Source organism: Scardinius erythrophthalmus, assembly GCF_964197995.2.
Source record: "Scardinius erythrophthalmus genome assembly, chromosome: 10".
NCBI lineage: Eukaryota > Metazoa > Chordata > Actinopteri > Cypriniformes > Leuciscidae > Scardinius > Scardinius erythrophthalmus.
Genome location: NC_138230.1, coordinates 39,428,557 through 39,441,377, shown reverse-complemented (window position 1 = coordinate 39,441,377; position 12,821 = coordinate 39,428,557). Strand labels below are relative to the sequence as shown.

General features: G+C 37.9%; 1 protein-coding gene across 9 annotated transcripts in view; it reads left to right on the top strand.

The window, feature by feature from the left end:
- Positions 1 to 1,021, top strand: part of adgrb2 (adhesion G protein-coupled receptor B2) — a 306,144-nt gene extending 305,123 nt beyond the window's left edge. For all 9 annotated transcript variants that reach the window (XM_081376690.1, XM_081376692.1, XM_081376691.1 and 6 more), the window contains one exon: positions 765 to 1,021. In XM_081376690.1, coding sequence (XP_081232816.1) covers positions 765 to 941 — 177 coding nt within the window. In that variant the 3' untranslated portion in view covers positions 942 to 1,021. The remainder of the gene's footprint in view (positions 1 to 764) is intronic.
- Positions 1,022 to 12,821: the final 11,800 nt, after the last annotated feature.

Genomic DNA, 12,821 nt, shown 5'->3' with positions numbered 1-12,821 from the left:
ACATTTGATTTATGTTCATGTTTTATATCCATTATATTATATTTGATCAAAATACAGTAAAAACTGTAATGTTGTGAATTTGTATTACAAATTACAATGCAAAGCTGAATTTCCAGCATCAATACTCCAGTCTTCAGTGTCATGTGAACCTGAAATCATTATAATATGCTGATTTGCTGCTCAAGAAACATTTATTGTTATTACCAATGTTGGAAACAGTTGTGCTGCTTAATATTTTTTTGTGACAGCAAACATATTGTGTCGGCCCAGGTCCGGCCCACATCTGGAACGTGTGGAATCCATGTGTACCAGATGTGGGCCGGATCTGGGCTGACACTATGTTGCTGTCTGTGAAGATAATTATCGATAAATAGAAAGCTCAAAAGAACAGCATTAATTTGAAATAAGAATCATTTGTAACATTATAAATGCCTTCACCGTCACTTTTGATTGATTAATTCGTATTTGCTGAATAAAATTAAGAATAAAAAAAAAATCGTACTATCCCCAAGCTTTCAGTGTGTATACTGTATAACTTTGGGTTAACCACCACTGTGATAATAAAATGCATTTCTAAAAATATATTCAAATTATAACCATGTATATTTTACTCAATTTGTTCCTGGAAATATATGCATCTTTAAAAACTATGATTACCATGATACTTTGTGTAAGAGAATGTTTGAGGTTAATGAAGGTGAGTAACTTTCATGCTCAGGTTTTAATTAAAATTTTTCTCTTTCCTTTTGTATGTGCATATTCAGGACAAGTCCACCGCAGACGACCAGCGATCTTGGGATGGCTTTAAGACCATGATCCCTGAGCAGATGTGTGGCTCCAACGAACATAAGGACATACTGGAGTTACGCAGTAAACCCTGGGACACATCCCCAGCCAACACACCTGACATATCCGAAGGAGACTTCCAGACTGAAGTGTGAAGAGAACACAAACCTAAAACAAACTTAGAGACAACTAAGTACTCACACTGTCACACTCACACTGTCAGTGTACCTCTTACGTACTCACACTGTCAGTGATCTTCAGCAAGACGTGTTCTAAAGGATTCTGTACTTGTTTACAGGTGTGAGGACAGACCAGAGATGAAGAGTGCTCTATTCTATATTTTCACACAGAGACATTAAATGAAAGAGTGGAGCCCGGAGAGTATGGTAAAACATTTTTAACAAACTGTTTCCTGTCTTGATTTTACTCCAGAAAGGATTCTCTTTCACCTGTTTGATGATTTGGGAATTTAAAAAATAATATTTCTGCACCCTTCTTTTTATAGAGGAACGAAAAAAAATCAGTACTGATGATTCGCACACTGTTTAATAACCCCTTAGTTTTTTTTTTTTTTTTTTTTTTCTCCTTTCTGTCTTCTCATTCCTTGGATGGTTCAAGTTCCGTTTCTTTTTTTCTTGCTTTGTTTTTCCAGGGGAGAGGAAATTTTGAAAGCATTCATTAATATGTGCCATCCTCTGCATTTTTGTTCTCTGCATCAGGCCTACTGTACTCATATGCTTATTTTAGCTTTGAAATTTTTTGGTCCATTATTCTTTGTATTCCATTTTCTAAAAGATGTCTTTTTTTTTTTGTACGTCTAAGCTTCAGGTATCCTTTTATGGGTGGAAGTAGGTCTTTATTGTCATACCGCTGTGTGATTGTGTTTTGTTTAGGTTTTCCAAAATGCTTGACAGAAAAATTTAATGTTAAATTCACATCCGTTCGCACCAGGGAAGCATCTTTGATCCATCCTGCACAAAGCAACCGAGAGAATCCACATTCCAGTCATAAAGAGCTTTGGTGTTCCAGAACGGGCTTATCCAGTAAGAGACACACTTCCAGCTGAGAGCGTTTCCATTTTGAACCAACACAAAGGTCTGCTGTCAGGGATGGTGCTAGGTTTCCACATTTCTTCTCTATCCTTAAGTTGTTCTACATCTCTGCTCTTGCAAAAAGTAGCCCTTTGTGATGTTTTCATTTGAAAACCAGTGATCGATTCAAATTTATTTCTGCACTCAGACTGTGAAGTTTATCAGTTGGCTTAATGCTAAGCAGACTGAAGAGGTCATCTTTGCCAACCCGCTCCTCTTTATAACCCGTTAATTAGTTGTGTTGGCTGATGTAACTCCACGCGGAGACTCGGAAAGCGAGAAAGAGAGGGCGAACGAGGGAGAGAAAAAGGTGTGGTAATTATCTTGAGGGAATAACGATTTGTCCTGACATTTTCTTACTTGGCGCGAATTTCATCTGCTCAAAGATCCCTGAAGTCAGCATATCATATAGGCACAGATGGCAAGACTAGAGCATGCCATTTCAACCTTTGCAAGTAATCTGCACTAATGGGGAACATGGGCTGCCTCGTCCCCATGAAATATCTCCAAACCACCACGGCAATTAAAACAAGTTTTTCGCCTCCCTTCTCAACCGCAGTCAAGAAAGGCTGAATGTTATTCTCATATTTGGGATAAGCAATATCACATGAGCCAGCGATGGCAAAAGATGATCACAGTTGTGCTGATATTCAGTACTGTTGAGTAATTGTGATATTGCTTTTAACAGTTCAATAAACAAGACGTTAATATTGTGTAACATTAGTTTCTGACTAAATTTTTTTTTTTTTTTGCATATCTTTCCACCAATGAAAATAGTTTCTGAAGAAGCCAAAGCATCAAGGTTATGTGTTGCAAAAAGTAAAAAGTTCAAACGTGGTTGGACTGTATATCTGCGTCCTAAATCGAATACTTCCCTACTATATAGTATTTGAAAAACTGTCTGACTCTGAAAACATAGTATTCGAATACCATTAGGCGAAAAGTCCCTGGATGACCTACTACTTCTGGTGAGTTTCTGAAGTGTGCATTCGATGGACATGAGAGAGGATTTATGAATGGCAGTGAAGCGAAGCAAAACAGCGGATGTAGTGCATCCAAATTTCATTCATACTACCCAAGAATGCACTTTTATACAGACACCCAAGTAAATCAAATTTCAAATGTAATCCCTACTTAGTATGCGATTTTGGACGCACTGGCCAATCAAATTTGACTTTTTCAAATTCGTTAGTTTGGAATTTAGACAAAGTCTTGGGTGAAAGAAAGTGATGTCATTTCTCTGTCTGAAGCGATTTGCAGCCTTGTCTTGAAAGATCAGTATGACAAACCAAACAGGTGAGTCAGCTGTTTTAGTTCTACGAGTTGTTCTCTTCTCAACCACGCAGCTGTACACAAACCCCTGCTTCATTTACAGTGCCTGTTTTGTTTTTGTTACTATTTTGTCTGATGCAGACATCGACCGTTTCAACATTCTGTCATTCCACTCCATGTCTTTCTCTGTATACGAGTGTTGGGTTTTCAATAGACGTTTACAGAGCCCTACTTATTGAAGCTGGAGAATTACACCCCAAAATCCTACTAAACTAACTATGTTTTGAACAGATTTATGTTTTACTCTTTAAAAAAAAAAAAGGAAAAAAAAAACTTGAGAATGGCCTTACAGTCACATACAATTTATGAGATGTATTTTTGTGAGGAGGATGATCGTCGGAAAATGAATGGAGACCAGCTGAGTGTGGACGTATTGAAGAATGAATATGTTTCCTTGGACTTCCTGATCTGCAGGATGTTTTCTTCATGGCTTGACATGTTTGAAACTTTTGGATCCTTCCCTTGCCAGCACACACAATCCCATTGGCTAAAGAAGATGGCTATCACAGAGAATCCTCCTTGCACCATTTAAGTTTTTTATACATAAGATTGTACAAAGTAGTCCTCTACTGTTTTCATAGAGTGTCTTTTTATATGAAAATAAATTTTCAAACTGGTGAACACCCTTGTAGGGTTTTTCCTCCTCATGGTGTAGGTGGAATAGACCAGCGCTTTCCAACCTATTTTGTCATAAGTATGATCGGTAAAGCTCAATTAGCCGAAAAGACAATGGGAATGCTGTCACTCTTTTTCACTTTGTAATCCAGTGTTGTTTGAGCTGTTAATCTTAAGGTGAGGCACTGCAGACAAAAACATGTTTTTTTATGCGTCTGTCAATTTTGAGATTTTGTGCTTTTTGGCTTTTCTTTTTTTGAGAGACTAGTAGAAAAAAAAAAAACATTCAAAATACTATTTTAAGTGTAACTTTTATCTATTTGTGTCTGTAGATTTCAAGGACAGTATCTTTAAAGGCCGTTTTCTAAAAAAAATAATAATTTTGTCAGAAATCTCCACTTCAGTAGCACGTACACACACACAACGTTATAGTTGTATTCCTATCTATGTTGTGAAGGTTTTTACAGAGGGGTTTGTTCATATACGTTGCCTGGTTTTATACAACATTTTATTCCTTTAAAAAAAATGTCAAATATTTTTAATTTTTAAATTCCTTTGAAGACTTGGCTTCATCCAATGTTTAGATTTTTGTTCTAGAAATGTATGCAAATCAGTGCATTTTTAATTAGATGATGCCTCATTTGCATATTTAAACATAACAGTTCAGAACATTTGTAATACTTTTTTTTTTTTTTTTTTTTTGCAATTCTTAACGTAATCAACTGGGGTAGTATGGTGATATATATTAGTTAATATTGTACTCACCTGGTGTTGCCTTAAAGTTTGATATAAATCTTCCACATTTATATGCTACAAATTTAAATCAAAAGTTAAATCTAACTTATCCCTAAAAAACTGCATGTCAAGTGACAGCTGTAAAAGAAAGTGGGGTGGGTTATAACATTTTGAGTAAAGCAGATTGAATAACAGAATTCAGACGACTTCTGTCATTTAACATTAATTAGCCTGACTTCAAATCAAATGATAACCCACAAGTGAAATGTCAATTTTTGTACACTTATTTTTTGGCATCTATGGTTCCATGAACATTTAACGTCCATGGAATCTTTCCATTGCACAAAAGTTGTTGTTTTTTTTGTGAAAAAAAAAAAAAAAAAGTTATTCAGATTATTAAAATGTTCTTCACACTATTTTACGAATGGTTCACTGGAAGTTTCTATGAGGAACCCAGCTCTCTCTCTCTCTCTCTCTCTCTCTCTCTCTCTCTCTCTCTCTCTCTCTCTCTCTCTAAAAAAATCCTTTTCTTATTTTGAGTCTTGAAACAACTACTGTCACCTCGGGAGAATGGTGCTCATGTATGATTGGTTGTGCAACCAACAACCAAGCTATCTGTGTCAATGAAGGTCTGTATAATTAGAATGTTCTTTTTTAGATACTAAATATGCAGGTGTCTGTGTACTCATGGGTATAACACCCTACAGACAATTCATACTGGTTTTAATCAAGTTATTGTGAAGGGAGGTCGTTATCATAATGCTTGATGTAATTTTGCAATCACTTTATTAGACTGAAAAGAATGTGGAGAAAAGAAACAATCATGGCGTCAGCGATACCGAAAGAATAAATCTTCCTTGGGGTCGCCACGATTTAGCCCAATGATCAAAGCTCTGTTCCGGAACAATGGCAATTAGCCAGCGGTCCATTTCAAACAGTCTGTCTCCTGATAAGCGGTCATCAGACCATGTCGATGCTTGTCATCAGACCACATTTGTCCCTGATTGTTTCTGGAAGAGGAGAATAATTGCGGATTCTCTGTCTTGCACAAATGCAAATATTCAGAGGCCCTTCGGAAAGCACAAAGATTGCCGGATTGATCCCCTCGTCTCTACAGTTGAACTGCAAGAGCCAGTGCATCGTGTCTCCGCTGAGGGCCGCTTTGGCCGATTGCCTCGTCATAAATGCAATTGGCTTACTCTCCAATGGGTAGCCTCTTGAAGCACATCAAGCCTCTGTTCTATCAATCCGATGTGCTGTGCCTGCGAGTGATCTAATGCGGTGGCTTTGAACGTGGCTTTTGGGTCCTCTCCACTACTATGTAGGAGTGGGCTGAGTGGAAAGGTTGCTCTCTTCAGCAGTGGAAGATTTGTGTCCGCGTAATGAGATGTTCTTGCCAGCCTCCTGCACAGCTGCGTGCTAATAGCAGCCATGGCCTCTCCAAATGAGGCTTCGAGAGCAATCTCATGTTAGCTTGTTATTCCTTATTGTTATTTTGCCCCGTGTCAGTTTTTCACATCTAATTTTAACAGAAATCAGTCCTCGAGAGTCGTGCTCTTTTGTCATTTAGTGTTTGACCTCCATCAAATGAGATAAATGGAGGCATTAACTCACCTAGCACTGTTTTCTTTAGACAACGTGACACTGGAAGGATCCTGTTATGTCTTCTGTGTGGTTCTGAAATCAAAATAAGACATGCTTTTCTCCATGGCTGCCATGTATTTGTGAGCATATTAATAGAAAGGCTTTGTTTATTCTTTTAGGTGTCTCCTGTTTGTTGGGGGTGTCAATAGATATTCAATAGATGTCAATAGATATTCCGTTATTGATTTAGCTGATGCTTTTATCCAAAGCAACTTCAAATTGAAGAAAACAGCAAAGGGAACATTTTTGTCTCTCTCATATAAGTTTCTCAGTCAGATAGTGATTAATAAAGGTAAGTTGAAATCATGTTTTCAGTACATGGATATTTATTATTATAATCGGGGACAGGGCAAGTGTTTAAATGCAAACCATTTAGTATTTGTCATACTGAGCGATTATTTGGTATTTTTGTATGTTACCTTTTACATTTTTTTCTCTTTCTTGAACTATTTAGTGTTTCATAATTGTTTTACTTTATAATTGTTGCTGAAAAGCCAATAATAGGCTGTTTTATAGACCTTACGTGCCAAAGAAAAAAGCGCTCAGTCATCTTTAGGATTTTCGGTAGCTCTGTATATTTCTGTGGCATAGCTGTCGAAATTCGCTGGTGAAGTGGATTTACTTATTGTAGAGTTAATGAAAGTTTTCATGAGCACTGTAATGTTTGAAGCTGACGTCATAATAAATGTGAGTAGACCGGGAAGATTTCAAAAGGAGCGGTTCATTCATAAATCTATACGTAACAGGATTTGAAAATTGTGGAGCATCACACTATACAATATATTTTTAAGATTATCATGCCAGATTTAGCACCTCATGTGATCTTGCAGGGAAATTGATGTAAACCAAATGCATACTGTGTCATGGCAACTTGCTGTGTCTTATTCTTAGTAGTGAAATAAAAACAGGCGTGTTGTTGCCAAATTTTGATCAGCTGTTCCTCCATCTCTGTTGTCCACCGGACCCGTGCATCGGAAGTGACTGATGCCCTGGATGCGATTCCTTTCTCAGAATGTTGAGAGGGGTAAATCAGACATAAATCGGCCTGAAACTCCTGTAGTCTGAGCAATCACAATAGGACAATCTGATAAAATAATCTGTAGAACCATCAAGGTGAACGGGACATTACCTAGGATTGTCAGAAGAGGAGAGTTGTGCTCAAAATCGGCCCGATTATTTTGTAGTGTGTTGGTGCCTTTCCTAAAGGCAGGTTCCATTGTGACAACTTATCTCATTATTGGGGCAAGTTGTCACATGAACTGCAATAAACTGCCAATTTTTCTGCAATAACGATGAAATGTTCAATAGCTTGTTTGTAGTCACGATTTTAAAGTATGCGCTTATAAGGAGCAGAACTGTGACATCCAGTCTATATATGTATACATAAAGTAATGTGCTCCCTACAGGAGTGCAACCTTTCCGTCGAGTTCTCGGAAGCAGCATCTCCTCAGTCTTTTGAAGCAGGTGGGATGCAAGGCGTCCCCCAAACATACAGAAAATGCACGTTTCATGTACGGAAGGGTTTCATCTCTTCTTGATGCCTGAAGGATGGCCCTGGATGAAAGAATGTGATTTCAGGACTGCTCGGCCTCAGCGAATGGCACATACCTCATCAACACAATGAGCACCAACTCCATCCCAACGGCAAGGCAAAAACACATCCATACATTCTCACATGCTTTCAACACATGAGCATTGCATTATGCATGCATGAATGTGTGTATACTCATCAGAAGATATATGGTATGTATATTCTCTGCATGATCAATACATATCCCTTTGAGCAGGAATTTTAAGGGTTATGAGGATTCAAAGGATCTCTCCTCGAAACCCCTCACACACCAACTGCTTTTAAATGCGATTAAAAATCACAATGTTTTCGAAGCATAATCATTGCAGTTGATTTGCGTTAAAGATTTTCAAAGATGTGTTTCTCATTTTCCAAATCGTCCAGGTTTTAGAAGAATGTTTTTGAACAAGACAATGAATGTGCATTTCTTTTTTGATACGAAAACCATGTTTTTTTAATGATGCTGTCTGGATTCCATACTTGCCCCCCTTCATACAAGAGAGACAAAGTAAAAGCTTTCTGCTTTTTCAATAATAATAATAATAATAATAATAATAATAATAATTCCCATCTATTTTATATGCTACATAATTGTAAAACAGCTAAAGAAAACAAAAGATAAATAAAACTGATTTGCCCAAAACAAATGTATAATGAATTTAGTGCTTAGGAGTGTTTTAAGTGGAGTCAGCCTCAACAACAAAATTTGGATGAGAAAATAATTGACAGAACAGAACAGTAAGAGCTGTGCACATAAACATCACTCCACTGGCCTCAAAAGGAGCACCAGCAACTGATGCTAGAGGCTGCGGTCTTCAGTGTTCTTATTAGCGTACCCACCTACCATGCCATAAATGCCAGATCGAATCCCTCCTGGAAGGGTGCAAGTAGAACCAGAGGGGTTAGATTGGTACCGTGACCTCGATGGGAGTAAGGTTTAGAGGGTGAATGTAATGGAGACCAGCTAGTAAGATCTGTGCGAGTAAAGCACGACCCCTTGGCCTTGAGAGGAGCACTAGCGACTGACGCTAGAGGCTGCTGTCTTTAGCATCCTTGTTAGCATGCTTACTTCCCATGCAGGAAACGCCAGATCGAATCCCGCTTGGAGAGGTGAGAGAAAGAAATGTTATGAAATATGAGATGAGAAAGTATTTAAACCATTAATTTCAGATCTGTTAAAAACAACACTTCTGTGTCTGTTACCCATATCATGTTTCCAGGAAAAAAAAATCAACATTGTTTCTTGAGCACCAAATCAGCATATTAGACTTCTTTGGTTTGTAAGGGATCATGTAACATTGAAGACTGGAGAATTACTGTTATATTAGTGTATACTTAATGTACAAAACAAAAGAGGGGCACTTTGCCTCCTCATTTTAAAAATCCACCACATTCCTTATGTCCTTGTGACCAAATACACACACACACACACACACACACACACTTGGGCTACTTTGCCTCTGCTCATCTTTTTTTACCCACTGTCTTCAAAATCTTTTTTCACTGAACATTGTGTAGATCTGCCCCTAAGCTCTCTCCACTGTTATTTTTTGCATAGAGGAGAAGGGCAAATCTCAGAAATATGATGCATAATTCACAGTGACTTTCAGGCAGTCATGCAGGGACTGAGAGCCTGAGGCCTTGGCCCATTCAGAGCTACCTTTGGATGCCAAGCAAGCCCCTACCCTGACTGGAGCTAGTGGTGGCAGAAGAAACAACAGCCTGTCCACTGATGTCTAGCGATGGAACCCGAGCACACTGAAAACACACAAACATGGCTTACGGTTGAACGCAAAGAACTGTTTTAGGCTTGGCTGCTCTTGAGAGACGTATGACGTGCATCTTTGTCATAATTACACTATCATTTCCAGTGTTGTAACCTTTTGTATCTCCTATGCAGATAGATTGCTACCCAAGAGTACCTCAGTAATTGGATCAATTACTCTCTTGTGGCTTCTTCAATTGTGTCCCGCTGTAGAATGTCACGGTATTTCAGACTCATAACGGCACGGTGTCTGTTCTCTCTTTCCTTTTATCATAGTGTCACATCGATGGTCTCGCCACTCCAGGTGACTGCTGTCACCGTCCTCACAAAATCACTCCTCTGGAACGTTAATGTTATTCAGAAGGGCAGCCGTGGTTGATGGCACAGTGGATTCTCTCATCAACTGAAGGAAAGAACTAACAGAGCAGTGAAGCAGCTTTGCTATATTATGCCTAATTTATAAGCACAAATTCAGGCCCAGTGCTTTTGATATTGAAACACGGTGGCTTGCTCGCTCCCTGCCAAAAGTCAAGGTTAAGCTCCGTGGTGTGAGATCCTAATAAAACCTCTGTAGCTTTTATTTTCCTCATTCATGCGGCCCCACGGCGGCAGGTGTTGCTGTGACGATGCCTTTTCCCGTGTTACCCATGATGAAAATGAAAACTAATATGGAGTCCTGAAACCCTGAAATGGTTTCCAAAGCCATATAATGGGATTCCAAAGCACATTCCCGAGGCCATCTGACTTATTTGACAAGATGGAATCACTATTTTGGAGGCCTTCTTACTTTTTTGTGTGACAATGAACAGCTGTCCTTGAGCAAATTGTACTTAAAGCCATGACAGTGAATAATAACCCCTATTTATTCATTTATCAGACACTTTTATCCAAAACAACTTACAAATAAGAAACACACAAGCAGTAGTTAATTCAGCACATAACAAATTTCCTTAAATACCAGGGCTGTGTTGTTCATGTTTACAGAATTAGAAATGATTGTGCTGGATTGTTTATTTGGGTTTTGATATCGGAATCAGTTTGATCAAAGTTTAAATTTTGTTGCTGCTTTATTAAGATTAACTGTATTTGGTTTTCATGAAGGCAATCTAAGGTCAGGCTTTGATAACAAATCATAGGTGGTCCCATCTCTGGAAAAGTGCAGTTGTTTGTATGTTCCTTCAAGAAATCCATTAGTAATCCTCTACTTGCATACAATTTCGCTCTGTAACTCAGTCTTGGAAATGGCAGGATGACAGTTATTAGCATATGGTTTTGAATAATTATGATCATCACCAGGCTTTTAGTATGTGTGCTTTCATAAAAACTATCTCAGAAGTCAGCAAAATAGTGATCAAGTGTGCTGTAAAGCCATTGTAGATTCCCATTCACAGGAGGCTAACAATGAATTCTATTGTAAAGTGAGTGCGCCCTCGGGCTACAACCATTTCCTCCACCTAAAATTATGCCATTTCAAAGAGCCCTTTGAGTGAAGCTTCACATTTTTTCATGCTTCAGAAGACTGGGACATTAATGTTGCTCAAAGTAACCACTGCATTAAAAAATGCCAAGGGTACCAGAAAAGATAAGTGCAGGTTAAGAAAAACATTGCTGGGAACATCACGTCTCCCCTTTGGTTTATTACACGTGTTTAAATTAAATAAAATTTAGCATTAACATGAAACTATCATCTGAGATTACAAGCTGACAGGGGTTTGTAGCATTCCCTGAGCTGTCTTAACCTTCCCCGTTAGGTTTTCTCGATCTGTCCCAAATTAGTCTTCAAAGTAGTCTCACAGCCTTTAGCTGGTCGGAAAGCTGGTCTTCCTATCTGACCAGTTAGGAAATCCCTAAACCTCCTCTAAAATCAGACAATTCATAGTTTTGGCTGTGAGATTGCACACCTTGAGAGCAAAACAAGGCTTTCTTCCATTGCCTGCCACTTATCTTTACCAGGTTTGTACTAAGTACTAATGTAGTGAGACAAAACTACTAAAAGACCAAATTCGATATACACCTTATTGATGATGCATGTACAGACAAACAGATGAACCCAGAATATAAACACAATGCGCTGTTTCTCGTTAAGCGTTTTCCTATAGAAAACCATTACCTACAAAGAAAAAGCTTAACCATAAAGCGTGTTGTGTTCATATTCTGGGCTCATTTGCTCGCCTCTCTATAGTATTTGTCATCAATAAGGTGTATACTGAATTTGATCTTTTAACTCTTTCGCCACCATTAACGGAATTTTCCAGCAATCCATGTTTTCTCTGTTATATGGTAGGGGGCGCTATTGCACATCTTCTGAAAGAGTACAGAATCACTGCTCCCAAAAAAAATATGTAAGCAAATGCTATCATCAAACATTAAACATTATATCCTAAATCAAAACTGCCCAATGTTACCGAATGAAATGTCGACCCAAGACTGTGCAAGCTTTGGGAGTGTTGATGGACTGGATCTACTCCATCTATGTTTAGATCATTGTTCAGAATTTCATCCGGACGTAGTCTCTGGCAAAAAATTGATTTTCTCTGCTTTTTGTTACAATTTTTGCTTTTTTTTATGAAACTTGCCCATATTCAAGGTTAATAAAAAAGAATACATGAAGCATGGAACAGAGGCTGTATTTTCTTTTGATATTGTAAATGTTATTTAATTATATTTTAGCATGAACATACATCCCTTGACAGTTACTGAAAATAATCCAGCTAACATTTATATTTACGGCTGATATGAAACAAAGTATATATCATATTGTACTTTAAATAACATTTTAAAGAAATGGATGTAAGAAAAATATAAATTCTGCTGCTGTACATAAATACGTTGTACAATGAAAACATTGTCATTTCACCATCAGTGTCCCAATGTGTAGTGAGCCAGGGTTCATTCTTACTGTCCTTATCAGTGATACATACTTGATATACTTATTCAGGAGCTAAGGAGCTGATTGAGATTTAGATATTTGAACCAATATGATAAAAATGTAAATCAATGCTCAGTGCTGATTCTCTGTTACTCTCTGTAGCCTAGTGAGAGGTCGCAAAATGTAATGAGTTAAGATGGAAATATTATGCAAATGGCTTAAAAATTCGTCGTATTGTATTGCAATGTGTGTTTATATTTGTGTAACATGGTAGATTGAAACCATTTAGGTGGGTATTAGTGTGTTCACAAAATAGAGCGAGAACAATATGGAGAGAGGGAGTTCAGCTACTGAACAGATTACAGTGTAACTCTCTCCACCTTTTGGAAAACTCTTATTGATATTTACAGATAC